At 47.2% G+C, this 25,706-nt stretch overlaps 2 protein-coding genes across 2 annotated transcripts; one reads left to right on the plus strand and one right to left on the minus strand.

Moving 5' to 3' along the window:
• Window positions 1–523: 523 nt before the first annotated feature.
• Window positions 524–11,737, minus strand: LOC131090803 (1,25-dihydroxyvitamin D(3) 24-hydroxylase, mitochondrial). The gene is made up of 12 exons (XM_058036391.1): window positions 11,543–11,737; window positions 11,230–11,420; window positions 10,931–11,024; window positions 10,185–10,281; window positions 9,033–9,124; window positions 7,541–7,652; window positions 6,137–6,282; window positions 4,514–4,680; window positions 4,258–4,336; window positions 3,096–3,290; window positions 1,896–2,007; window positions 524–601 (listed from the first exon to the last, which is right to left on the minus strand). The coding sequence occupies exons 1-12, from the start codon at window positions 11,735–11,737 to the stop codon at window positions 588–590; spliced, it is 1,494 nt and encodes a 497-aa protein (XP_057892374.1). The 3' UTR covers window positions 524–587.
• Window positions 11,738–17,975: 6,238 nt separating this feature from the next.
• Window positions 17,976–20,421, plus strand: PFDN4 (prefoldin subunit 4). The gene is made up of 4 exons (XM_058036171.1): window positions 17,976–18,162; window positions 19,097–19,204; window positions 19,620–19,763; window positions 20,004–20,421. The coding sequence occupies exons 1-4, from the start codon at window positions 18,139–18,141 to the stop codon at window positions 20,133–20,135; spliced, it is 408 nt and encodes a 135-aa protein (XP_057892154.1). The 5' UTR covers window positions 17,976–18,138; the 3' UTR covers window positions 20,136–20,421.
• Window positions 20,422–25,706: the final 5,285 nt, after the last annotated feature.

A 25,706-nucleotide genomic window follows, 5' to 3' on the forward strand; every position in this document is an offset into this window, starting at 1 on the left:
ATGAAAGACCACAAAGCTTTTACAATAAGGGTGGGATAAAATGGGTGGTGCAGGAGCTGGAGGGATGGAAATCCATGGGAAGAGCAGAGGGTGCATCAGGCACGAGCCCAAAGCAAAGCAATAAATCCGGCCAGGTGCATTTCTCCCCATTTCCCTCCAACCCAGGACGCCAAGGAAATGTCTTTCTTTCATTATCCCAATTTCCCAGCCCCGTTTTAGCCTTTTCCAGGCTCCCAGCTCCCTTCTCTGGCGATTTGAGCAGGACTGGGGCAGTTTCCTCTCCCACTCTGCGCTCCCAGGGCCACCCCAGCCCTGCCTGGTCCCAAACTGGAGGAACTCTCCCCAAACTGGGCAGCTCAGCACCCCCAGGCCCTCGGTCCTGCACTAAACCCCTGGATTCCCACAGCCCAATGACAGCACCCGGCATTTCCCTCTCCTTTTAGGCACATTTTCCCCAATAAAACAGTCTGGGAGCTTTTCCTGGGGCTGTTCCTGGGGATGTGGTGCAGCTCTTCCCTGCAGCCTCCAGAGCTCTGGCTCCCACAGCTCATGTCTCTCTCAGGAGAAGGCAGCAGCAGGGCTGTCCTTTATTTCTTGCCACCTGTATTGAGCAAAAAAAGAAATATTATATTAATTATATATTATCTGTTATACATTAATTATATATTATATATTATATAGTAATTATATTTTATATATTATATAGTAATTATATTTTATATATTAATTCTATTATATAATTATTCTATTATATATTAATTCTATATTAATTATATTACATTACATCACATTATATTATATTTATCAAAGCAAACAGCACTGAACAGACTTCAGTTAAAGGAGTGAATATTCAGATTATACTGGGATGTATTTTTTTTCCTGTGATGTTGGCTGGTAAAAAATATCTTCCCCAGCATTGAAATGTCCTGGATTTCTATCGGAGGATTTCATTCTGGATCAGAGACTTGTTTTCTCAAGTTAGGTTGTTGCACAAATATGTTACTTTGTTAGCCCGTTTGTATAAACTTGTGAGAAAGAAAATCCTACGTTCAAATATTTAAGTTGCAACACTGCACAACTATTTACAAATAGATTTTTCTCTGTCCTTCTGCCTCAAATGAAGTTTTGTTATCTAAACTCTGCAGTGAGCAGTTCCTTCACTAAGACATCTTCTTTTTAATCTGCAAACTGATGCCCAAGATCAAATGCTCTTTTCCAGGAAATATCTTTGGGACTGCAGTGAAGTTCTAACAACCCCTGGCTGTTATTTTCTGCAGCACTGGGTATATGCTGATTCCCCCCTTTTTGGGCTGCATCAGGCACAGAAATGTGGATATAAAATTGAGTCCAGAGCCATGAGCTATGAGAAATACAGGACAGTTCCTAATAAAACACCGAACTGGGACAGCATTCATTTGTTAAAATAAAGACCCAGGATGGCTCTGGCCCTCTGAGGATGAAGAGCAGACAGATATCAGCTGTTTGCCCTCCCATTGGCACAGAAATCCCAGCGCCAGAGCCCACAGTGTGCAGGAACACAGAACTCTGGTGTGTGGCTGTGCACAAGCAGGACACAGGTGTGTGTTTTTATGCCCAAGCAGCATCCAGGTGTGTGTTTGTGCCCAAGCGGAGCACAGGTGTGTGTCTGTGTGCCCAAGCAGAGCACAGGTGTGTGTCTGTGTGCCCAAGCAGCACCCAGGTGTGTTTGTGTGCCCACAGAGAACACAGGTGTGTGTTTGTGCCCAAGCAGAGCACAGGTGTGTGTCTGTGTGCCCAAACAGAGCACAGGTGTGTGTCTGTGTGCCCAAGCAGCACCCAGGTGTGTGTTTTGTGCCCAAGCAGCACCCAGGTGTGTGTTTTGTGCCCAAGCAGCACCCAGGTGTGTTTGCCCGTACCTGCTCGTGGCTGCAGGGCGATGGGCAGGGCCCTGCTGGGGATGAGGATCCCCGAGTGCAGCGTCTCCAGCGGCTCCCGGTCCGTGGCCAGCACGCGGTACCTGCGGATCAGCTGCAGGGACACAGCACCCACCAGCTGTCAGGGCAGCATCCCCGGCTGGGGAATAACCTGCTCCGACTGCATCATCAGCAGGCTGAGCCATTGCCTCATTCAGCTATGTTACAATATACCCAAACTATACTGTATCACACCAAAGAAAAACCTGTGACCCTTTCAGACAGTCACAACACAGCTTTGACCCAACTGGCCAATCAATCCAACCATCAGCAGTGCCCAAGGAAGAAATCACTCTCATAAACTGTTGAGAGTTTTTTGCAGGTTGAGGAGCTTTTGCAGGACAATGGCCATAGTCAGCCCATGCACAATGCAGCCTGCTTGGGACAATGGACACGTGCACAAACAATGGATAATGGACATATTCAGAAATGGGGCCGGTATATCCTTGAAAGAGATACAAGAAGAAGAGTCATCAGGACTCAGCAGGTTTGTCAGTGAGCTTGGGAAAGTAAGGAAAAAGAGAAGTCATGGCCAGCCAACCACAGCAAGATGCATAAAAAATTAGATTATCCAATCAGCATTCTATTTTAGAGGCATGAACAGCTAGGATTAACCAATCATGTATTGGCTAGAGACACGTTGACAGTAGAGATTTATAATTAATATAGTCTTTTTAGGGAGATAATAAACTTGGCTTCACTGGATCATACTGGTCATGGTGTGATGTCCCTGAACCTCCGCACCCCACGATAAACAATCTCCATAACACGTTCCCCATGTGCCAAACAACAGGAACAGCAAATACTCCATAACACATTCCCCATGTGCCAAAAAACAGGAACAGCAAATACCCCATAACACGTTCCCCATGTGCCATAAAACAGGGGCACTGAATACCCCATAACATATTCCCCATGTGCCAAAAAACAGGAACAGTAAATACCCCATAACACGTTCCACATGTGCCAAACAGGAGCACAAATAGAGATAAGAATCGTTTTCTCTTCTCTGAGCTTTCTCAGTGCTTCCCCAGGAAGATCCCTTGGCAAGGCTGTGCCTGCTGTGCCCACAATGAACGTGCTGGGCTGTGCTCATGCTCACTGGAGGACAAACCCCCCCAGGTCCCTTTTTGGGGCGCTTACCCAGCAGAGGGCCAGGTGCAGCTGCAGCTCGGCCAGGCGGCGCCCCACGCACATCCTCCTGCCGATGCCGAAGGGCACGTGGGAGAAGGGGTGGATGGAGCCCCTGAGCAGCCAGCGCTCGGGCCTGAACTCTGCCCAGCCCCTGAAATAGTCCTCGCTGCAGCCCAGGGCGTGGCTGTTGATCATCAGCACCGTCTGCAGCGAGGCAGGACAGGGAACAGGTCACAGAGCCACCCCCGGATCCCCAGGATGGAGAATCATGGCATGTGTCAGATACATATCATGGTATTGGCTTTTGGCAAATGTTAAAGTAGTTCTATATGTGTGAGGCTAAAGTGACTTTGTTATAAAAATATAGTTTTTATTTCTGCTGTTAATTAAGGTTAGACATAGTAGTGAAATAGCTATGCTTGGTTAAAATACCTACTTAAATAAGATAACATCCAATGAACATATGAAGAAGACCCTGCTACACTTATACCAACTACCAACTCCCACATCTGAAAACAGTGTAGACCAAAGGTCAAAAATTAAAAGTAATAAAATAAAAATAATAAAAATAGGCTAAAACCCACAAGCAAAGAATACTCAGAATACTCATGCTCTGAAAAAGTAAAACCAAACAAAAGCTGTACCAAACAGTTCTTATAATACGTAAATTAGTTTAAAGAAAAAGTTTCCTATGCATGATTGTTTATGAATATGTAACAAACTAATATAATAGAAATAGTACATAAAAAGTGTTTCTAAAACAAGTGTACTCTTAGCTAAGTACCAAGATACACCCAACCATAATAACCTTTACTTTATAGTCCTTGTCTCCTATTGTCCTTTAATAAACTTTTTACATTTTCACAAGAAAGTGGATGCGTTTTTCACAGCACAGCAACTTCCTCAGGAGAGGTCAAGGAATTCCCAAAAAATCAATTGGAATAGCTCATCAAAATTACTTCAGGCAAATATTTCTGTCTAAGTCCAGCTGCAGTGCAGGCAGGTGTGGGTTTGTGTTTATGGGAATCCTTGGGGTGAATGCCTCGTTCCTTGTCCTGGGGCTGGTACTTTGGTAGAGCCAGTTTGAAACTGATATATGAGCAACTTCTGTGGTTTAAAGGGCAATTAATAAATTAAAAAATATCCAAATAAACAGAATTAATCGCCTTACCCCTTTGGGCAGCATGTAATTTCCCAGAACCATTTCTGTGTCGATGGTGCGGGTGGTGAAAGGCACTGATGGGGTTAATCTGCAGGGAAAGAGAACCATGGGTTAAATTCCCAGAAATTTCCCTTCTTCCATCTCTCATATTTTCCCTCAAACAGCAAGATGAACAAAATTCTGTGTGCTGAAAATTAATTTCTCCCTTGTGCAAAGAAGCTGGTGAAACACTTGGGGACGGTTTTGAAGGATTTGGGGATTTTACCTCATAGACTCTTTCAGACAGGCTTTCAGGTAGGGCATGTTCCTCAGGCTCTCAGCACTCGGGCTCTGCTGGGCACCCAAAACTCTCTGGATTTCCTGGAAAAGCTTCTGCTGGACGTGGGGGTTGCGGGAGAGGTTGTACAGAGCCCACAGCAAACTGTTGGCTGTCTGCAACAGAGCAGAAGGAAAGGTGAAGCTCTGCTTTTGTAGGCACAGAAGGAAGAATTTGCCCAAAATTCAAAGCAAGGTTTCTGGCTGGGCACAGCTTTATGGAGTTAGGACAGCCTGAGGGGTTATGAGCAGTCCCAGCTGTCGTGCAGAATTAAAAAATCTGGGGATTTCAGGTCAAAATCCAGGGATTTAATGTAAAAATCCATCTGCACTTGGGCCACTGAGGCAGCTTCAGGATGAGCTCACTCCCAGGTGTGCTGGTGCTCAGGCTGGGGAAGGAAGGGGGGAACAGGGATGATTTGAACCCTTGGAAAATCAGCTTTACCATCTCCACTCCAGTGATCTGCAGGTAAGGAGGGAACTGGGGGGAATTTGAACCTTTGGAAAATCAGCTTTACCATCTCCATGCTGGAGACCTGCCCCTAAGGAGGGAATTGGAGGAATTTAAAGCCTAAGGAGGGAACTGGGGGGAATTTAAACCCTGGGCACATCCCTGGTACCATTTCCATGCCAGTAATCTGCAGCTAAAGAGGGAATTGGGGTAATCTAAGCCCTAAGGAGGGAACGGGGAAATTTGGACCCCAGGGAGGGAACTGGGGGGGATTTGAACCCTAAGGAGGGAATTGGGAGAATTTGAACCCTAAGGAGAGAATTTGAGCCCTAAGGAGGGAACTGGGGGGATTTAAATCCCAAGGAGGGAATTTGAGCCCTAAGGAGGGAACTGGGGGGAATTTGGACTCTAAGGAGGGAAGCAGAAGGATTTGGACCCCAGGGAGAAAACCGGGAGGATTTGAGCCCCAAGGAGAGAATTGGAGGGAATTTAAACCCTGGGCACATCATGGGCACCATCTCCATGCTGGGGATCTGCAGCTAAGGAGGGAGTTGGGGAAATTTGAGCCCTAAGGAGGGAACTGGGAGGATTTAAACTCCAAGAAGGGAACTGGGGGGGATTTAAACCCTTGGCACATCCCAGGTACCATCACCGTGCTGGGGGTCTGCAGCTAAGGAGGCAATTGGGGTGAATTGAACCCCAAGGAGGGAACTGGGAGGATATAAACCCTGTTCACATCGCGGTTACCATCTCAACACCGGCGATCTGCAGCTGAAGAGGGAATGGGGGTGTTTGAACCCCAAGGATGGAACTGGGGGGATTTAGACTCTGGACACATCCCAGTTACCATCTCCACGCTGTTGATCTGCAGCTAAGGAGGGAACTGGGGGGATGTAAACCCTGAGGAGGGACCTGAGCCCTGTTCACCCTGCGGTTACCGTCTCGACACCGGCGATCTGCAGCTAAAGAGGGAACTGGGGGGATGTAAACCCCAATGAGAGAACTGGGGGGATGTAAACCCTAAGGAGGGACCTGGGGGGATGTAAACCCTAAGGAGGCAATTGGGAGGGTTTAAACTCCAAGAAGGGAACTGGGGGATTGAACTGTTCATGCCGCGGTTACCGTCTCGACGCCGGCGATCTGCAGCTCAGCGATGGCAGCGTACAGCTCCTTCCTGGACAGCTGTCCCCCCGAGTAGATGTCACACAGAAAATCCCCCTGCGGGTCGGCAGAGTGCTTCTGCAGCCGGCTGTCGATGGAGTGCTTGGCTGGGGAGGGCAGCAAGAGGGAAAATCACTCACAACCCCATGGAACCCCTGCAAACCCGCGGCAGCGCCAAGCTGCGCTCTGCTTGCAAGCGCCGGGTCAATAATGAGGGTATTCAGAGTGAATAAAGAATGGTGTTGTCACTTTTCAAACCAGCTCAGTACCAAAAAATCGCTTTTCAGCTCTTAGGAATTCTGCTCTCTTAAATTAGGGGAGGAAATCAGTGGCACGTTGAGGGAAATACTCAGCAAACAGAAACAGGAGTGTGTAAAATTTATTACCTGGGGTTTTCAAAGGGGATCAAGGTGTTAGAAAATCAAAGGGATTTAGCACCCAGAACCCCCGAGGGGAAATGTAAACCTGGGATTTACCAGGGGAAGGCACAAAGAGATGCCAAATTTTGACATGCTGGGGTTTTTTTTTAAATAAAAAGAAACAGGTTTTGCTCAGGAGTATCCCAGCTGTTAAAACCAGCTCCTGTGAAGAATTATTCACTTTAAGTGAAGGTGTCAGACTGGTTTTTCTGAGCAAAACTGGTTTAAAGTGTCTTTCCTAAAGCCCATAAACCAAGAAGCAATAAAATAAGAGAGTGTGTGGCTGGCAGGATAAAAAGCCTTGGGACTCAAATACCCAAGGGAAATATCTCAGTGTTACAACCTTCCAAAAGCTTTCTCAGCCTTTATGTCTCTCACTGTTTAAATCAATGAAATTTTAAAATATTAAAAATAAAAACTTAACTTCATATCCGGAGTTTGAGTAATTTTTAAATTTGGAAGGCAAAATCACTTTAAATAGTCAAAAAGCCAAACTGAACTTTATTATTTAAATTACTTCTGGGTTTAATATTTACAACTATGCTACAGGTTGTCCAGAAAAGATATAATTTCTTTTTTTTTTTTTAGCAAATAATTCTTGTTTTCCAATAAAACAAGTCGTTGAGGGAAGTCCCTTTTCATTTATACCCTTGCCTTTATAGAGATTATAATTCTTAATTTCCTTTTAGGACAATTAAAATGGTGCCATGACACTGCTGGCTCCCAGAATCCTGGGATTTCCCTGGGAGTTGGGTATTGCCCCACAGCCTGGGTGTTAGTCACTAAAAACTGCTCCCACATTGAATAATCCCTGTTTGGGTACAGCAAATGTGCTTTAATCCGTGCTGAAGGCAGGAATTAACAGCAGCAAGCATGGAAAAATCAATCCCAGCAAGGAGAGGACAGAGATGGAGGGAAAGGAGATAAATTTGGGTTAAATAATGACCTGTTTTGAATATATCATCCCATGCTTTGGTGTGAGCTTGCCAGACCTTGGTGTTGAGCCCCTTGTGCAGCTCCACAGGGGTCACCATCATCATCCCGAACGTGGCCATCATCTGTGGGGGAAATCTCCCTTTAATCCCTTTCCCTCCTCTGCCTGCAGCCCCTGAACAGCCCCGGGCTGGGGAGCAGAGGGAGATTGCCAGGAAGGCAAAATTCCGGTGGATTTTCCATCCTGGACAGAGAGGATGGGTCTGAGTCTACTGAGGGCATGTCCAGGTAAAAATCAGGGGCAGCCAGGAGCCTGCTCAGTAAGGAATGCATCCTATGGATTTTAGGCACCTGTTGGGAGTGGGACAAGGCATTTTTGGCAGTGCCCCCCTCTCCCTTGACAAAGGATGGGCTGAAATGCCAGGCAGGGCTGGCTGCCTGTGTGTGATGGCTGAAGTGGGGCAGGTTTGGACCCCAGAGCACAAAGGCAGCTCTGACCCCAAAGCCCACAGCGAACCCCACAGCCAGGCACAGTCCCACCCTGCAGGGTCCCCAGAGAGGAGCAGAGTCACCAGCCAAGCTGACCATTCCCTCCAGGGCTGCCCTGGTGCCCACTCAGCATTTCCCCTGTCCCACTGATGGTAAAAATTGTCATAAAAATATCTTATAAAATATGGATTAGCTTAGCTACCTCAGCTAACAACAGCTTCCAAGTTCCCATGTGAAAACAGCTTGAGAAAGAAGAGTTCATTAACACAACAATTAACAATTTTGGGGAGAAAAAGTTCACCTGTGACAACCAGGGATCTGTCTCACGAGAATCAGTGAAGAAAATATATTCTTCATGGATATAATATATATAATATATATTATTATATATGTTATATATATTGTACGCATTATATATAATATATAATATATATAATATATATTATATATTATATATTATATATTATATATTATATATTATATATTATATATTATATATTATATATTATATATTATATATTATATATAGTATATAGTATATAGTATATAGTATATATTATATAATAAATATAGTATATATTATATAATAAATATACTACAATATAATAAATATAATAAATATTATATAATTAATATAATATAATATATATATTCCATAAGGATACAGGCTCTCAAGAATAGAGAGACTTGATGGACAAGCAAAATACCTTTTACTAGCCAATACAGTAATTGGCAAGAAAGCTACTAACCAATTAAAGTTGTACACGAGGTCTGTGAAATCTGTACAAAAATGGGAATACAAAGGGGTTTTTCCTGCATGGAGAACCTGAGTCCTGCCTGCTTTGTTACAACAGACTGAGGCATTGCATAAAGGAGGCAGAAGTTCAGGATTAGCTGGGCACCAGTTGGGTACAGAAGCCTGAGCTGCTTTTCCCAGCTGACTCCTTTAAATGGCTGCCTCTCATTAACAGCAGGGGTAAAAACCCACCCCAGCCCCAGGAGAGACCCTCCCATACCGTTTTTACAGCCTTGATGAAGTTCAGACTTTCTTCTTCCACGTCCTGCTGCAGGAGGCCAAACCGCTTTCCATACAGCACCAGGCAGATACCTGTTGTTAGGCAATATTATAATTAAATTAATAAACAAGAGGCCGTGTGGGATGCATAATTTATCATCAAGGAACGGCTTGGGTGAGCCTTCTGAAGGTGTTCCTTGGTGCAGACCTGGCAGAGCAGCACTTGTAAAACACCTCCTGCTCGTTTGCCCTGGCCCCAGTGAGGGTTTCCAGCCTGGGGCCCTGGCAGCAGCATTTCTGCACAATGAGGAGTGCCACTGATCCCCTCATGAGAGCAGAACTGCAGTTTTGGCTCATATTTGGTGAATTTACTGAAGAAAACCGAGTGGCAGGAGAGCAGGGCTCGAGGAGCATCTCCCACAGCATTCCCCCTCCTTGCAAGCACTGGCAGCATCCCACTCTGCACCTTTTCCACTTGTCCCTTTTTTCCCATTTCCTTTCAAACTGTCACTTCCTATTTCTCCCTTTCCAAAAGCAGCCATCACCACTGACAGTGGAAGCAAAGCTCCACTTTGGGGAGCTCAGCCCAGAGGAGGCAGCCGAGGGCAGCTGGGTCTGGCAGGGCTGGATCAGCCACCGCACCCAACCCTCCCTGAGCCACTCTGTGCCCTGTGTCATCCCTGGCACAGTCCTCAGTGAGCTCTGAAAGGCTCCTGAGGATGAGGCTCTGCCTCGGTAACTCATTCCAGCCCTTCTCAATCCCAGTGTAAACACTGGAAATGGGATTTTGCAGACTTTGCCTACAGCCAGCACTCTGTTATTGGAGTATATCACTGATCCTGCTGATAGTTAACAAATATCACACGGGCAAAAAATAACAAAAAATGTTATCTGATCCCACTCTAGATAAACGAATCATAACCCCCCCAATTTTTGGTTTATAAATCATTGGAATGTTTGAATTTTTGGAAGCCATGCAGGCAGCTAGGCAGAAATTTATACTTGTGCTGATGAATTTTGCACTGACAGTCCCTGGCTGTTCTGCAACTCTCTTTGCATGATATTATAGCTGAAAGTTTAGAAATAATCAGCCAACATATTCATCCCTGATCATGTTTGTACTGCAATGCCCTGGCAGGTGCACCACACTCACTTTCAAAAGACCATTTGTTGAATTCTGAATAGATATCTTCCATCTGGCCATTGTGGTCGCAAATTTCATCTATTCTGTACATAAAATCCTCCAGGACCTAAATGGTGAGAGAAGAGAGAGAAAAGAAGGGAATAAAATGACATCAACTAATAAAAATCCGGTGTAATTCAGCATTTCAGCTGCCTTTTGAGCAGATAACAATCTTGCATGAGAGGAATCCTTTTGTTCCCTGTTCTTTGAACAAGATTCAACTTCCCCCTGTGTGAACAAGTGTTTGGATTTGACGGGCTCCGGTGCTCCCGTGAACCGTGCTGCCCTCGCAGGGATGCAATCCTCACCAGCTGGGGTTTCACAACCGGGATTAAGGTGTTTGTCACTGATGCTCCTCAGCCTCCCCAGGAGCACAGAGGTTAAGGACAGAGGTGTTCCTGAGGGGAGGAGCAGAGGAATGAAGGGGTAAAGGCAAAAATTACAGCATGCAGGAGAAGCAGGGGAAAGCTCTTTGCTGGAGCCTGGATCCTTACGGAATAATCCTGGTTTTCTGTGGGTTCACCCCCAGCTCCAGGTTTCTATGTGGTCTCAGACCCTGGCAATCAGTTTGTACTCATTATTCCCTGAATGTTCCGGGTCTGAGCTCGTGGTTTATCACTGTGGGGTAAATAAAGCTGCCCAGATAAACCAGATGTGCTCCGGCTCCCCAGGCTTGCAGGGGAGCAGAGAGAGAAGGGATTTCTCAGAGCAGGTACCTCATTGATCGCCGTGTCCAGCTTCACAACCTCCCGGGGCTTCATCAGCTTCTTCTGAAAGGCACTTCTGACCCTCTGCCAGTCCTTTCCCTCCCTGCATCGAAACAAAAACAGCGCGTTGGAGAGGGAAAAGAGATGAAAAGAATGAAAACCCCAAACCCGCACTGCTGATGCTCCCGACGGCACCACCGGGGGATGCTCGGGGTCGGGATGAGCCCCGGCCACTCTCGGGGAGCAGCCCGGGACCCCCGGACCCGCTCCGAGCATCCCCCGGTGCCCGGCACCCCGGCAGCACTCACAGGATGAGCAGCCCGTAGGCTTCGCCGCGATAGTCGCGATAGGCTTTCCAGGGCTTGATCTCGAGGCGCTGCGGGCAGGCGCTCTCGCGGCGGTACAGAGCCTCCAGCAGGCACGGCGCCGCGATGTGCACCGAGTCGAAGGCGCCCAGCTTCATGCGGAAAATCTTCCCGAAGCGCCGGTGGTACTGAGCCTGGGGAGAGCCAGGAACCCGCGCTGAGTGCGGCATCCTCATCCCATCCCCATCCTCATCCTATCACCATCCTCATCCTCCTGCCATCCCCATCCTCATCCTCCTGCCATGCCCAGCCTCACCAGGGTCTCGTGCTGCCTCTTGAGCCCCCCTTTCCAGAGCACGTCGGGCAGGCTGCCCATCAGGGGCCAGCTGGGCGGCCCGGGCAGCGTCTCCGCCGGCCGCAGCGCGCTCAGCGAGGAGGCGGCGCGGCCGCAGGTGCGGGCACGGAGCGGCCGGCGGGCCAGCAGGAGGAGGAGGATGCTGCAGCCGCCCATGGCCGCGGTGCCGGCCCCCGGGCGCGCATAGGTGCATTTATAGCAGCCCGAGGTGCTGGACTTTCATCCGCGCCAATGGGAGCCAAGGGTGGGGTGAGGTGGGGCGGCTGCCCCGGCCCTGCCCGCCGAGCCCTCGGGGCAGGCGGGTCATGAAAGGGTTCAGGGAGGCAGGGAGGGCACGGCGCCAGCGCCTCCGCCCGCTGGCAGCGCGGGTCGGACCCGCTGCGATCCGGGGATGCGCGGGTGGGACCCACGGGAATGCGGGGATGAGCGGGTCGGACTGGCCGGGATTCGGGGATGAGCGGGTCGGACCCACTGGGATCGGGGGCTATGCGCGGGTCGGACCCGCCGGGATGCGGGGATGAGCGGACGGGACCGGCTTGGATCCAGGGATGCGCGGGTCGGTCCCCGCAGGAGGGGACGCAGCGCTGGCAGCGGCTCCGCTCCTCGCCTGGCGTTCGTGCAAGCGGTGTCGTAGCGCTCTCTCTCTCTTTTTCCTTTATTTTTTCGTTTTTCTTTTTTTTTTTTTTTTTTTTTTTTTTTATTAATTAGTACTTTTGTCCGAGCACCCGCGTGAGCGCAAAGGGCTGTGCTGTTCATCCTGCAGAGCGCAGAGCAGTTCGGTTTTCCCGCAGCATTTTCACTTTAAAGAGACGGCGTAAGAAAGTGCAGGGAGCTGAGGAACGAGAAGTTGTAGGGTGTGAACTGCCCTTACCCCTCTCTGGTTAAGTAACGAGAAGAGGTCATGCGGGCATCGCTGGGGAAGGCAAAATTCCCTTCACTATGAGCGTTGTTAGCCATTAAATCCTGACAAAAATGAGTGAATCCCAGTCTTTTAATCAGAAACTGCACAGAAAAGCTCGAAAAATTTGAGGCTGAGAGGAGCAAGAACAGGAAGGGAAGGGAAGGGAAGGGAAGGGAAGGGAAGGGAAGGGAAGGGAAGGGAAGGGAAGGGAAGGGAAGGGAAGGGAAGGGAAGGGAAGGGAAGGGAAGGGAAGGGAAGGGAAGGGAAGGGAAGGGAAGGGAAGGGAAGGGAAGGGAAGGGAAGGGAAGGGAAGAGAAGAGAAGAGAAGAGAAGAGAAGAGAAGAGAAGAGAAGAGAAGAGAAGAGAAGAGAAGAGAAGAGAAGAGAAGAGAAGAGAAGAGAAGAGAAGAGAAGAGAAGAGAAGAGAAGAGAAGAGAGTTGGATCCTGCTGCAAGACAGAGCTACCTGCAATCCAGAGGATTTCCAGGAAAGACAGCTTGGCTGCAATGGGGATTTGATTTTCTTGCACCCCACGCTACCTTTCCCTTCTTTCCCAATGCCTTTTGTGACTCAGCTCCGATCCCCTTCATGTGAGGGTTTGGCAGAAGCAGAGTGTGCAGACACTCTGGGTGTGTTGGACAGAGCATGATCAGGAGATGGATTTGACACATAAATAAACACGTCTCAAAGTCAAATTAATAACAATGCAAAGACCAAGGCAGCAGAGATCAGCAGAGAGAAAATGTACAAAAGGAAAGGAAATACACTGCAGAATCTTTCTGGGAGTTCTGTACATCCTTCCCAAGTGATTTTCTGCAATGGGATCATCCTCTGTGGGCCACGGGGCCAGAGCACTTCCCAGGCAGGCTTTAAAGTTAAAGTTGGTTCAAAGGTTTGTAATTTTTGGGGGGGGACACCACAATCACATTCTGTGATTTGTTTGCTTTGAAGCAGTGCTCCTGAAACACATCTCCCTGTCCTTGGAGGCAGCTCAGGCTCCATTCATGATGAGTCCTGAGAAACCAGACGAGAAGGGACAATTTGTGCCCTCTGCCTATTTAAGGAATGAGAATGAACTCATTTGAAGGGTCACAGCTTCGTGCCTGTGAAACGATGCCTTTGAAGAGTCTGCAACAGGCAAGTCAAGACTAAACTGGGCACAGGTCAATTTTTCCATGTTCTTCACAGCTACGGGGAGGAAACCACCCTGTTAATGTGAAATCCTCTCTCTCTGAAGCTGTTTTTGAATGACAGAATGGAAAGGGTTGTGTTTCACTCCCGTGGCTCTGTAAGTCCTTGGCAGGGGAATTGGTGTGCTGGAGCTGGGACAGAAAATAATTCCTCAGTTCCTGCTCAAGTGCCAGTCCAGGGCTGTTTGCAGCTTCCCCTTCTTCCCTCATTTTTAAGACTCAAACCCAAGCTTTAATTTTCAGTTGTGACATTTAGAACACATCAAGGGTTATATTGATGCCTCAGGTTTCAGCTTTTATATTTTCCAGATTCTGTTCTGAGCTTCACGTTCAGCGTTGCTGAGCTCTGTGCACAGAGCAGGGAGACAAAACAATTCCTGCTCCAGCTGGGCACCAAGGACAAATGACCCAAATCTCAGCCCAGGAGCACAAACCCCGTGGGCTGGAGAGAGAAAAACAAGGATGGGACTTCATGGGCTGGAGCTGGAATGGGACAATGAACTGCAAGGTGCAAATGGAGCAGAACTGATCCCAGGGACAGAGCCCGTGCCCGGCCGTGCATTTTGGGGCCATTTTGGTTCATCTTGGGTGCAGCCCTGGCTGGGCTCTGGTGCTGCCCAAGGTGGATCCATGGAGGGGATCCTTTGGATAAATCCCTGCTTTATTCTGTAGCTCCATCCAGTCTCAGTTCCAGCTCAGCCTCTCAAGGCATCAGTTCCTGGAGAAAAGCTGGACCAGCTCAGTGCTCTTGAGCTGAATTTTGGGTGTATCCTTCCACTGAGGCACCTGGACTGTGAAGGTGTCACCACCATCCCACAGGTGTCCATCCACAAGACTTCCCAATATTTTCCAATATAGCAGCAGATGACAACAGCAAATGAAATCCCTCTTCACTTCTCCACTACGGCAAGGAGGATTTTTGGTTCAAAGACTCAAGGACCAAGAAACAGCAGAATATCAAAACTAAAGAGCTGGTTTTTCTGTGCTTCTCTTTTGCTCCTGGTTTGATTTCTGCTCCCTTGCATGTCAGGAGAGAATATTCCTTGAAAAACCATGTGCCAGTGGGATGCTTCTGTGGGAGATCTGCTGAGCAGGTACACACAGCTGGCTCAGATATTTTCACCACTAAATATTTAATTAGTCCAAGTTTTAGAGGTGCTTTCTGAGCTGAGTCAATTTCTGGTCATAGTTTTTGGGAAATAATTGTAACATATTTGAATAAATGTTGGAAATCCCATCAAACTCAGAGCTCCTGCCCTGGATTTAGGGGCTGAGGTGTGCTTGGGAAGCTCATTAAAAACAACTCCTGAACTCTCAGATCAAACCCTTGGAGCTCATGGAAAGTGACCTGAGTGATTTTCCTGTAGTTCCCTTCAGACACATCAAATATCACCAAAATAACTCCTCAGTGGGAAGAGTTTTATGCTGGGAGTGGATTTTCACTCTTAATGCCTGAATTTCCAGGGGGTTTGTTCTGTGACATATTACACAATTCCTGTCTCCTGGCCTCTGCTCTTTCTCCTGGTTGGGAAAAGCTTTTTGGTAAATTTGCCTTAAAATTTTTGTGAAATCTCTGAGTTTTCTAAATTGATACAAAGAGCTGAAGTGCCACAGGAGGAGGTTAACAGGGAGAGTGTCACAGGAAGGTATTTCACAATGTGGGGAAGGCAAATGCATTGCAACTTGCAAGCTCTGGTTGTTATTGCAGCGTTTGTTTGTGTTTGTTTATACACTTTTAATTCCCTGATAATTCTTTTAATTCTCTTTCCAGCGGAGCATCTTTGAGCTTTGTAAATATTGACGGGAAAGTACAGTAATTCCCATTCTCCAGAAGAGAAACTGATACGGCTTTGAAAACTGAGATCTCCAAGTTATCCACGTTCACCGCGAAATGAAAGCAAAAGGAGCCTTTATTCTATTTTCACTCAAATGCTGGCTCTTAACACCAAACTCCTCTTATCTCACCTTCTGGATGATTAGATGACAGTAGCAGTGGATGAAAACTCAAAGAGAGAAGAGTTTGGGAATCCAAAGGTCTGTGGGGATCCAGGGAGAGGGGAGAAGAGTTTGGGAATCCAGAGATCTGTGGAGCTCCAGGGAAATGGGAGAAGAGTTTGGGATTCCAAAGGTCTGTGGATCTTCAGGGAGAGGGAAGAGTTTGGGAATCCAGAGATCTGTGGAGCTTCATGGAAAGGGGAGAAGAGTTTGGGAATCCAGAGGTCTGTGGGGATCCAGGGAAAGGGGAGAAGAGTTTGGGAATCCAGAGTTTGGGAATCCAAAGGTCTGTGAAGCTCCAGGGAAATGGGAACAGAGTTTGGGATTCCAAAGGTCTGTGGGGATCCAGGGAAAGGGGAGAAGAGTTTGGGAATCCAAAGGTCTGTGGATCTTCAGGGAGAGGGAAGAGTTTGGGAATCCAGAGATCTGTGGAGCTTCATGGAAAGGGGAGAAGAGTTTGGGAATCCAAAGGTCTGTGGGGATCCAGGCAGAGGGGAGAAGAGTTTGGGAATCCAAAAGCCTGTGGAACTCTAGGGAAAGGGGAGAAGAGTTTGGGAACCCGGAGGTCTCCCCAAGGCAGCAAAGCGTGGCAGTGCTCTTCCCCTCTGAGCCGGGCTGCAGAAGGCTCCAGCAGGGAAGGAGAAAATTGCCAAGAGCCCCAGAGGAGCCGTGAGACGAGGGCAGGGCGTAGAAGGGATCCCAGCAAGGGAAGCCAGAGCAAGAAGGAGCAAGTCCTTTGTGCGAGCGGGAGAGGAGCGAGGGCGCTGGGTTCAGCGGGTTCCTCTGCTCCGCGCTGGCTGCCTGCTCTCCTGAGCTGTTTTCACTTTTATTTACATAAGAGAGCTCTGCAGTGAGTTACTCTTGGCAGGGCTCACCCCACACAGCTTGCCCGAGCATGTGGGGGAAAAAAGGATTGCTTTTCAAAGCCTTGGAGTCATCGAATTCTTGTGAAATCCGCTCCTTTTCTCTTGAGGGAAATCGCCCTGGCTCTGGGTACTGTGCAGTTAGTGCAGCCAGGGAAATAACCACGGCTCAGGCTGTGCCCTTTCCTAGCAGGATCCTTCGGGAAGAGCACGAGGATGGCCAGGGGGATGAGAGTTTCTTTTCTGAGGAAAAGAGAGGTTTAGAGCTGGGATTATGTTTTTATAGAAGTTAATAATAATGCGGTTCTCTGGGGAGAAATTTGGTGATGAACTTCTTCCCTCAGTGGGAAACAAGGCACTGTGAGGATGATGATGCACCAAAATAAAATGTAACATCAGCCTGAGGGCCACTCAAAATATCTTTTATTATTCTGTCTTTCCTACTGCTTTGGAACAGGAGTTTTGAAATGAGCAGCTATTTGGAACTGGAAAAAAAATCCCCAAACCCAAAAATAAATTTATTTCAGGCAATATTATAGAAATGAGTATCCCCTCCCATCCCTTTATCCCCTTCCATCCTGTTATTATATCCCGTTATCCCAGCCTACTATTCCATCCCATTATCCCATCCCATTATCTGATCCCATCCCATTATGCCACTATCCCATCCCATGTATTCCAATATCTCATCCCAATATCCCATCCTATCCCATTATCCCATCCCATCCCACCCCATGTATCCCATCCCAATATCCCATCCCAAAATCCCATCCAATTATCCCATTATCCCAATATCCCATTATCCCAATATCCCATCCCATGGATCTCAGTATCCCAATATCTCATTATACATTATCCCAATAAATAGCCCAATATCCTGTTATCCCACCATCCCACCCCATAGATCCCAACAGCCCAATATCCCATTATCCCACTATCGCAATAAATAGCCCAGTATCCCTATATCCCAATAAATATCCCACTATCCCGATATCCCAATAAATAGCCCAGTATCCCTATATCCCAACAAATATCCCAATAAATATCCCAGTAAATATCCCAATAAATATCCCAATAAATATCCCAGGAAATATCCCAATAAATATCCCAATAGATATCCCGATATCTCAATAAATATCCCAATAAATATCCCACTATCCCGATATCCCAATAAATAGCCCAATAAATATCCCATTATCCCGATATCCCAATAAATAGCCCAGTATCCCTATATCCCAACAAATATCCCAGTAAATATCCCGATAAATATCCCAGTAAATATCCCGATAGATATCCCGATATCCCGTTGCCGCACGGCTCCCGCCATTCCCGTCTCATGGCGCCCCCTGGCGGACCAGCGCCCCCAAGCCGCCCCCGCCCCTCCCACCGGGCCGTACCAAGCACCGCGGAGGCGCCTTCACATTTCTCCGTGCCCCGAGGCCGCTCGAGGCATCCTGCCGCACTTCAGATAGCGATAATCCCCAATTTTCACTGAGTCTCGGCCGTTTCCTGGAGTTTTTCCCCGTTTTTCTCCTTTTTCCCAAACCCGTGTCCCTCCTCTGCGCGGCGGGCGGATGGTTCAGCCCCTCATGGATGGTGCAGCGCCAACATGGCCGCCACCATGAAGAAGGCGGTGAGCAGGGAGCGGGCCCGGGACGATTCGGTCCTCTGGAGCAGGGTTTGGTCCCTTCCTGGCGGGGTTCCATCCCTCCCGAGGAGCTTCCAGCTCCTCCGCTGCTCCCTGGGCCGCTGTGCCCCGGAGGCGGCCGGGTCAAGCTCTGCCCGGAACGGCGCGGCCGCCGCTCGGGAGCTGAGGGCCCTGGGCTGGGATAAGATCCTTGGAGTGGGATGGTGGGATAACGGGATATCGGGATATCGGGATATCCCAATATCGGGATCGGGCTGTGGGATCGGGCCCTGGCCCAGCGCTTGTCCCCCGGGGTCGGTGGCCTTGCGGAGCCCGTGCTGGTGCGGCTCGTTGTGAGCAAGGACAGGATCAGGGTGGATGTGAGGAGAAATGTATTCTCTGAGAGAGTTGTTAATCATGGAGTCATCATCATGGCTTGGGTTGGAAAGAAGCTTAAAATTCGTCTCATTCCATCATCCCATCTGTGCCGTGGCAGGGACACCTCCCACTGTCCCCGGCTGCTCCCAGCCCCGGTGCCCGGCCTGGCCCTGGGCACCTCTCCCCACCCTGCCAGGGCACAATTCCTGCCCAGGATCCCACCCAACCCTCCTCCCTGTCCGTGTGAAGCCATTCTGCTCTGCATGTCACTAACTGCTCCTGCTCACGGTGCCTCTGCAGAGAAAACTCAGAGCAGGGTGTCCAGTTCAGCCATCAGCATCAAAGAAACCTTTCCTTTAGGATGCCGTGGCTGGCCAATGTTTTAATTGGATGTACCCAGCTAAATGAGGGTATTTGTGGTGTCATTGAAGAGGCACTTTGAGCATAAGCAGAATGTGGTGGCTCTCAGATTGTTTTCTATCACTTTGTAGGAGTATCCTTGCAGGGAGACTCAAGTTAATGTAAGAACTGAAATAATTATTTTGACCTCTCGTCCTCGCAGGCTGCAGAAGATGTCAATGTCACCTTTGAAGATCAACAGAAAATCAACAAGTTTGCAAGAAACACCAGCAGGATCACAGAGCTGAAAGAAGAAATAGAAGTGAAAAAGGTATATTTGCTTCAGATCTCGTGAACTCTTCATTGGGTTTTCAGCTGGAACATAGAAAATTAGCAGCAGTGAGTTACTGTGAGTTTAAGTAATGCTTGGGTTCTGATAGGAGGTTTCTGATACTTTGGAAATAGAGAATGGTAAAAGTATATCAGATATTAGTGACATTTAAATCTGCTATATTGCTGTTGCCCAGACAGTTAATTATTCTGTTAATGACAGATAATGAGGGCTGACTAGGAGTGTCTGCTGGATTGAATTGCTGAATTCCAGCTCTGACATTGATCTCCTGGATGTCCTGGTTGTGGGTGGGATTTGTTCCCAAAATCCAGCCTGTCTGGGTTCCTTACCCAGCTGTGCAGTGTCCACTGAAAGGTTTTACACGGGGATTTTCTTTCTGTGTCCTGGCAAACAGAAGCAGCTGCAGAACCTGGAGGATGCCTGTGATGACCTCATGTTGCTGGATGATGCTGACTCCCACCTGATTCCCTACCAGATCGGGGATGTCTTCATCAGTCACTCCCTGGAGGAGACCCAGGAGATGCTGGAGGAGGCCAAGGTTTGTGTGAGCTGCTGGGCAGTGCTGTGTGCTGGGCACTGGGGTGGCATCTGTGCATCCTCTGCAGCTTTCACAGGCTGAACCCATGTTGGGTTTAGGATCTGATCACCCCAGCAATAAATCCTGCAGCCAGACCTGGGATGAGTTGGAAGAGAGGCAGCTCTTTGTTGGTTCTGTGTGCTGACAGACCTGGCTCGGTTTGTTGTACAGAACTGATTTTTGTTTATTTTTCTTTTTCAGAGGAGTTTGCAGGAGGAAATTGAAGCACTGGAATCCCGAGTGGAGTCCATCCAGAGCGTGCTGTCTGACCTCAAAGTCCAGCTCTATGCAAAGTTTGGGAATAACATAAACCTGGAGGCTGAGGACAGTTAAAGCTTTTCTAAACACAACACCCAACCTTTCCTTAGGTTGTTAAATGTTTTGATAACATTGCTGTAATTACATTTGAGAACAGAAAATCCATCCCTTTCTTTTTGTGGATTTGTTGTTTTTTTTTTACTTCCTGTAAAGTTCTGTATATTTAATAAGAACTTTCTTATTTTGGTTATTGCAGTTATTTATTTATTCAGGAAAACACTGACTTCACATTGCTGGTAAAGCATCAAGATTGGAATATCTGCATTGTTTATTAAGGCAATAAAGCCAGGCATGTATTGGACTTTCCTGGGTTTTGTTTTCCACTCATGAAAAGGCTTAAAACAAATGGAAGGAGGGAATTTGGGAGTGGCTATTGGATAAAAACTGTGTGATACAGAGGATATGATGAGGGAGTGATGCTGTGCAGGTGTTTTAAGAGCCCTCCTGGAGCTCCTAAATTCATCCTCTGTTTCACCCTCAGCTCAGGGGTCAGGAACTTACTCTAATTTACTTTAAAGCTCACTTTAGTAGTGAGGAAAAGCTTTTGGGGCCCCCATATTCACTCATTTACTGCTTTGTATTTGGGAATCCCAAAAACTGCTGCAAGTCACAATTCTGAGTCTTAATTTCTAATTTTCCTGAACAGTTCCTAAATCCATATTTATGTAGCAAGTTGATGTCACAATTGTTCATAGGTTTTGTTGCAGTGCCAGCATCAATCCCTAATCTGTGTCTCCATCACCAGTAGGAGCTGAATGTAATTTTTAAATGTCTTAATTGGCTGAACTTGTCTTTATATCCAAAGAAAACACAAAAGAGGGGTAGGTGGTTGAGGGAAGAGATGAGAATCTTGACTCCGTGTTTCAGAAAGCTGATTTATTATTTTATGATATATATTATATTAAAAGAAAATGATACATAAAAACTACACTGAAGAAAGAGGATTTCATCAGAGAGCTAGCAAAGAAAGGAAAGGAATCATAATAAAATCTTGTGAGTGACCAGAGAGTCCAGACAGGTGGACTGTGAGTGGCCTTTAATTACAAATAACCACAGAGGACCAATCACACATTCATCTGTTGCATTCCACAGCAGCAGGTAATTATTTGCATTTCATTTCTGAGGCCTCTCAGCTTCTCAGGAGGAGAATCCTGTGAAAATCATTTTTCATAAAACATGTCCGTGACGGGGGTGGGTGTTTTTCCCCGGTGGAGCTGCTGCGGTGTGACCCAACACGAGGAGCCCCAGCAGATGGCATCAGAGACCTGGCAATGCCCAGCCCGTGCCAGGCTGGCAGCGCCGCTGCTGCTGGCAGTGAGGGAGCTTTAATTGGATGGTGACAGTTCCAGGGTCACTGCTGTGCTGGGCATTTCACAGCCCTGTGGGGATTTCAGATCGTTGCCACCTCCAGCCAGGCCACAGCGTGATGTGGCTTCGTTGTGGGGAAAAATCCCCAATTTTGGGTTGGAAAGGACCTTAAAGATGATTTTAGGATATTTTATTTCCAGCCCTCCTGCCATGGCAGGGTGTGGAGAGCTTGCTGCTCTTTGATCCTGAAATTGGGATTGGCTATAAACACAGTGCTGATGTTCAGGGAAGATTGTTCAGTGCCACAGATCTGATTTTCCCTTTATTTTCTCTCCCTTTAGGGTTTTATGGGGGTGATACATTTTTCCTGTTGGCTTAGTCCTTGCTACAGAAATCAGAGGGCTTTTTTGCACCTGGGGTGTCCAATTTCCTCCTGTGCTCTGGCCAATTGTCTTTGCAAGTCATTACATCCCATTTTTCAGCTCAGCCTCTGAATTTTTGTCATTTGCAGAGCTCCTGTGCCAAGCTATCATTTGGTATTTTTATATGTGTAAAGCAGAACATGCAGGAAACACTTTTTTTATTCTGGAGTTGTCATTGTGCAAGTGGCTTTGCAGATGGTGCATCTGCTGCTTGGAATTATTTGACAGCATCCTGGTTTTGCTTTTTAATAACCTTTCTGTCATGAAGATCTGCAATTGTTTCTGAGTTGGCACTTATTCTGTTCAGCATTCTGTTCTAAGGACTTTTCATTTTTGGCGGATTAGAATCTGTTATCTCTAATAATGTTTCCTTTACCTGAACAAGAGAGCTGTGATAGAAGCCCATGAGCCAAGCCCTGGTGCTCTGCTCACCCCTGATGAGCCACCCAGGTGCACTTGGCAGGATCAATGTGTAAATACCCTGGTCAGAATGCCAACAGTTCATTGTCCTTCTCTGTGCTGCCAGGGGAGGGACATTTGTAGGCACCTGGGGATGAAATGTGTCACAAAGTGCTGTTTTTCATCTCAGAGCACTGGGCTGAGGATCCCTCACTCATGGAATCACCTTTTCAGCTTTATTTCATCTGAAAATAAAATTTCAATGCAGGTTTTGTTTTGCAAGTCCCACAGTCACCCATGGCTGGTTTTCACTTGGCTGCAGCAGTTAGAGCAGTAAATACAGGTGAAATTCTGCTCCTTTTGGTGCCTGCTGTCAAGGAGCTCCCAGATTTTTAGAGCTGGGTAAAACCTCTGGCAAACACCATGGGATCAATTCCTGCACTTCAGGGATTTGCAAGGCTGGTTTGTGATTCTGTACCTCTGATACAGAAATGTTTCCCACAGGATGATCCCCAGTGGAACCTTTATTAATCCCCATTTTTAGAGCAGACCTGAGCTCCCTTTACACTCCACCATACAAATGTGGTGGATAATTATTCAGTAATTGCAGGAAATGGTGTGGATCTGAAGCACTGATAATTTTGTGGTAATAAAATCACATCCAAGGGCAAGAAGAGACTGAATTCTGAATACTGAAGCCACATTTCTGTAGGAACAACAGAACTGAGCAGTTTGGTTTGCATGAGTCAGTGGTTCAGATAATTTCTCTAATGTTATTCTAATAGCCTGATTCATGAGAGAGAAAAAAAATATGAATATATATAGGCATAATGAGGCCTGACAGAAATTATTTACAACCAACTTTGTCTTTATTTAGATGGTGTGAGTCATGCAGAAAACCAAATTATTTTCTAATTAAGCTCTGGCTGCTGGTGGGGCTGCACAGAACACCGAACACAGCCAGGAGGATTCCCCCAGCAGGAGATGGAGCAGGTCTGCATCAAGGGGACTTCCATCCAGCTGATAAAAGGTGGAATAAAAAATGGAATAAAAAATTATAAACATGAGGAGAACATCAGGATGTGCTCCGTGTTGGACTCCAGGCTGGGCCAGGACTGCTCCCAGCCATTCCTTAAGGAAAAATTCCTGGTGGATTTCTCAACCCAGCAAAGGGAGGAAAAACCTCATTCAGTGGAGTTTTAGTGTCTGACAAGTTTTACCCTTCGAGCACAGTCCAGAATTCCATCAAATCATCAAACTTGGGTGCTTTTCCTGCCTTTCCTGTAACAAACAGGGTTGTGCACACCGGACTTACACCACACTGCTTTGGGGATTTTAAAATTCTGTTTAAATTTCTGCTGTCTCTTGGGTATCTGGGGTTTGTCTGAATTTAACCAGGCTCCTGTGTAAGGCCTGGCCTCTGACCAACAACCTGCAGTACACAAAATTTATTTATTTATGAGATAAAACTGGCTGCCTTTGGGTACAATCAACTCAGAGGAAAATCATTAATCCCAGCACACACGGCCAAGGCCTGCTGGTAACTCCAACATTGCTTTTTATTAACACTGGGGGGAAAATAATAAAACACTCAGTTCCATTGCTGCTGTGAAAGCACTTTCCCCTCCAGTTTTTAATCCTGCTGTTAAAAGTTCAGCCAGAAGAGCTTTGGTTTGCTTCCAAAAATGTCTCCCAGCTCCAATGTTGAACATGTCAGGGATCAAACAGCCCCTGGGAAAGGTTTAAACCTAAAGCTTGTCTCTGTTTGTAGGGGTCTGTTTTGTGTTCAGGTGTTTGTTGTGTGTGTGTGCTGCCTAAAACAAATCACTGTGCTCATTTCAGCTCCCGAGGAGTCGTGGAATCACATTTTGGAGTGGAATCACAGCTGGAGATGGTCAGGATGGCTTTTATAAGAGTTGACTTTTCCTTTGCAGAAAATGCTGCTGCAACACTTGCACAGTTAAATCTAAATATTAAAAATTACTATCTTAAAACCTAAATATTAAAAAAGGCTATTTTTATCTAAAATAACAAAACGGACTTCATTGTAGAAGAATTTTGGTTCCAATGACACATTTATTGTAGTCACAATACTTGGTTTTACACAAGCAGGAAAATCAACTGCAGAATTTATTTTACTCTTCAATTTATTTGTTAATTTGACAGATGTACAGTTTCAGATATATTTCTAAGTAAATGCAAATTCGCATTTCCACGTACTGACTGGAAGCCCCAGAGATGACGCACAGGGTGTGGGAGCTCAGGCCATGTTTTTTTGTTTCTGTCTGGGTTTTTCTCTCCCACCAGGGCTGTGTGAGCAGGAATGCACTCGGAGCCCTGGCTGCCTGAGCGATCTCCTGCTCTGAGCCCACATTGATTGAGGAAATGTCAATAGGGTGAGAGAAAAGGGCTGGGCTGGATCAGGCTCTGGAAGCAGCTCTGAGCAGCTCACGCACCCAGATCCAACCTGCTCCATCCCTAATCCAAGCCAAGCAAACAGCTAAAGCTATAAAATATCTGTAAATGAAATAAAAACCACCACAGGCTCCTCTGGACAACCTCCTCACCCTGGGAGGGAGGAATTTCTTCCCAATATCCCACCCAAACCTCCTCTCTGCCAGTCTGTTCCATTGATTTGCTGATAAGTGCCCCACCAAAACAAGAACATGCACACACAATAAACCACAAAGCTGCTGCTGAGCTCGATTTGAGAGGCTCGGGCTGCTGATAAACCTGGGGCAGGGGACCTTCATCCCTGCCATTCTGTAGCCCAGCCTGTCATTAATCATCTGAACCCCCAGCAAATGTTAGCCAGGAAATCTCTGCTCTGTGGAAATGCATTATTGGAGGACAAAGAGCTGTCAGATGTCATTAGCACAGCCTGTCCATCTTCCATGAGTTTTTTTTTTAAGATATAAAGCTTGGAGCAATATGGTATCAGTCTGCAGATTAAATTAAAGGTTGCAAATAGATGTTTTATGTGACTTATCAAGAAGGCACAGATTTGCTCCTGATAATTCACAGGGCTCAGGAGGGATTTCATCTGCTCATCACCCAGTGCATTGGAGAGGAAGGAGCTTTCCTCTCAACCACGGTGAGGCACATCAGGATTGCGGGGAGCTGGAGCCACGAGGAACATTCCAGCACTTGCCGGGGCTGCTGGGTGTGGGACAAGTCCAGATTGCCAAATCTGATGGCATTTGGTGAACTGGAAGAGGGAAATGTCAGGCAGGAAAACCCTCAAGGGGAGGGAGAAGGAAGCACAGCCTCGGGCAGGGTGGTGTCAGCAGGGCTGGGAACTCCCAGCAGGAATCTCTGCTGGCTTGCTGTGGCTGACAGCAAAGCCAGGCTCTGAGAGCCCACAGGACAGAGGCTCCAGGGCTCCAGGGCTCCCAGGAAAGGCAGGGGTGCTGCTCCCACAGCCAGCCCTGTGGGCGATCCAGAGCTGCTCATCTCT

Source organism: Melospiza georgiana, chromosome 17 (assembly GCF_028018845.1).
Source record: "Melospiza georgiana isolate bMelGeo1 chromosome 17, bMelGeo1.pri, whole genome shotgun sequence".
NCBI lineage: Eukaryota > Metazoa > Chordata > Aves > Passeriformes > Passerellidae > Melospiza > Melospiza georgiana.

Coding starts and splice junctions, on each gene's coding strand:
- LOC131090803 (XM_058036391.1), bottom strand. CDS start 11,737: ATGGGCGGCTGCAGCATCCTCCTCCTCCTGCTGGCCCGCCGGCCGCTC. Junction 11,025..11,229: donor GCCTACGGGCTGCTCATCCT/GTGAGTGCTGCC, acceptor GTTTCGATGCAG/GGAGGGAAAGGACTGGCAGA. Junction 4,337..4,513: donor TGTCTGAAAGAGTCTATGAG/GTAAAATCCCCA, acceptor CTTTCCCTGCAG/ATTAACCCCATCAGTGCCTT.
- PFDN4 (XM_058036171.1), top strand. CDS start 18,139: ATGGCCGCCACCATGAAGAAGGCG. Junction 18,163..19,096: donor CCGCCACCATGAAGAAGGCG/GTGAGCAGGGAG, acceptor TCGTCCTCGCAG/GCTGCAGAAGATGTCAATGT. Junction 19,764..20,003: donor AGATGCTGGAGGAGGCCAAG/GTTTGTGTGAGC, acceptor TTTCTTTTTCAG/AGGAGTTTGCAGGAGGAAAT.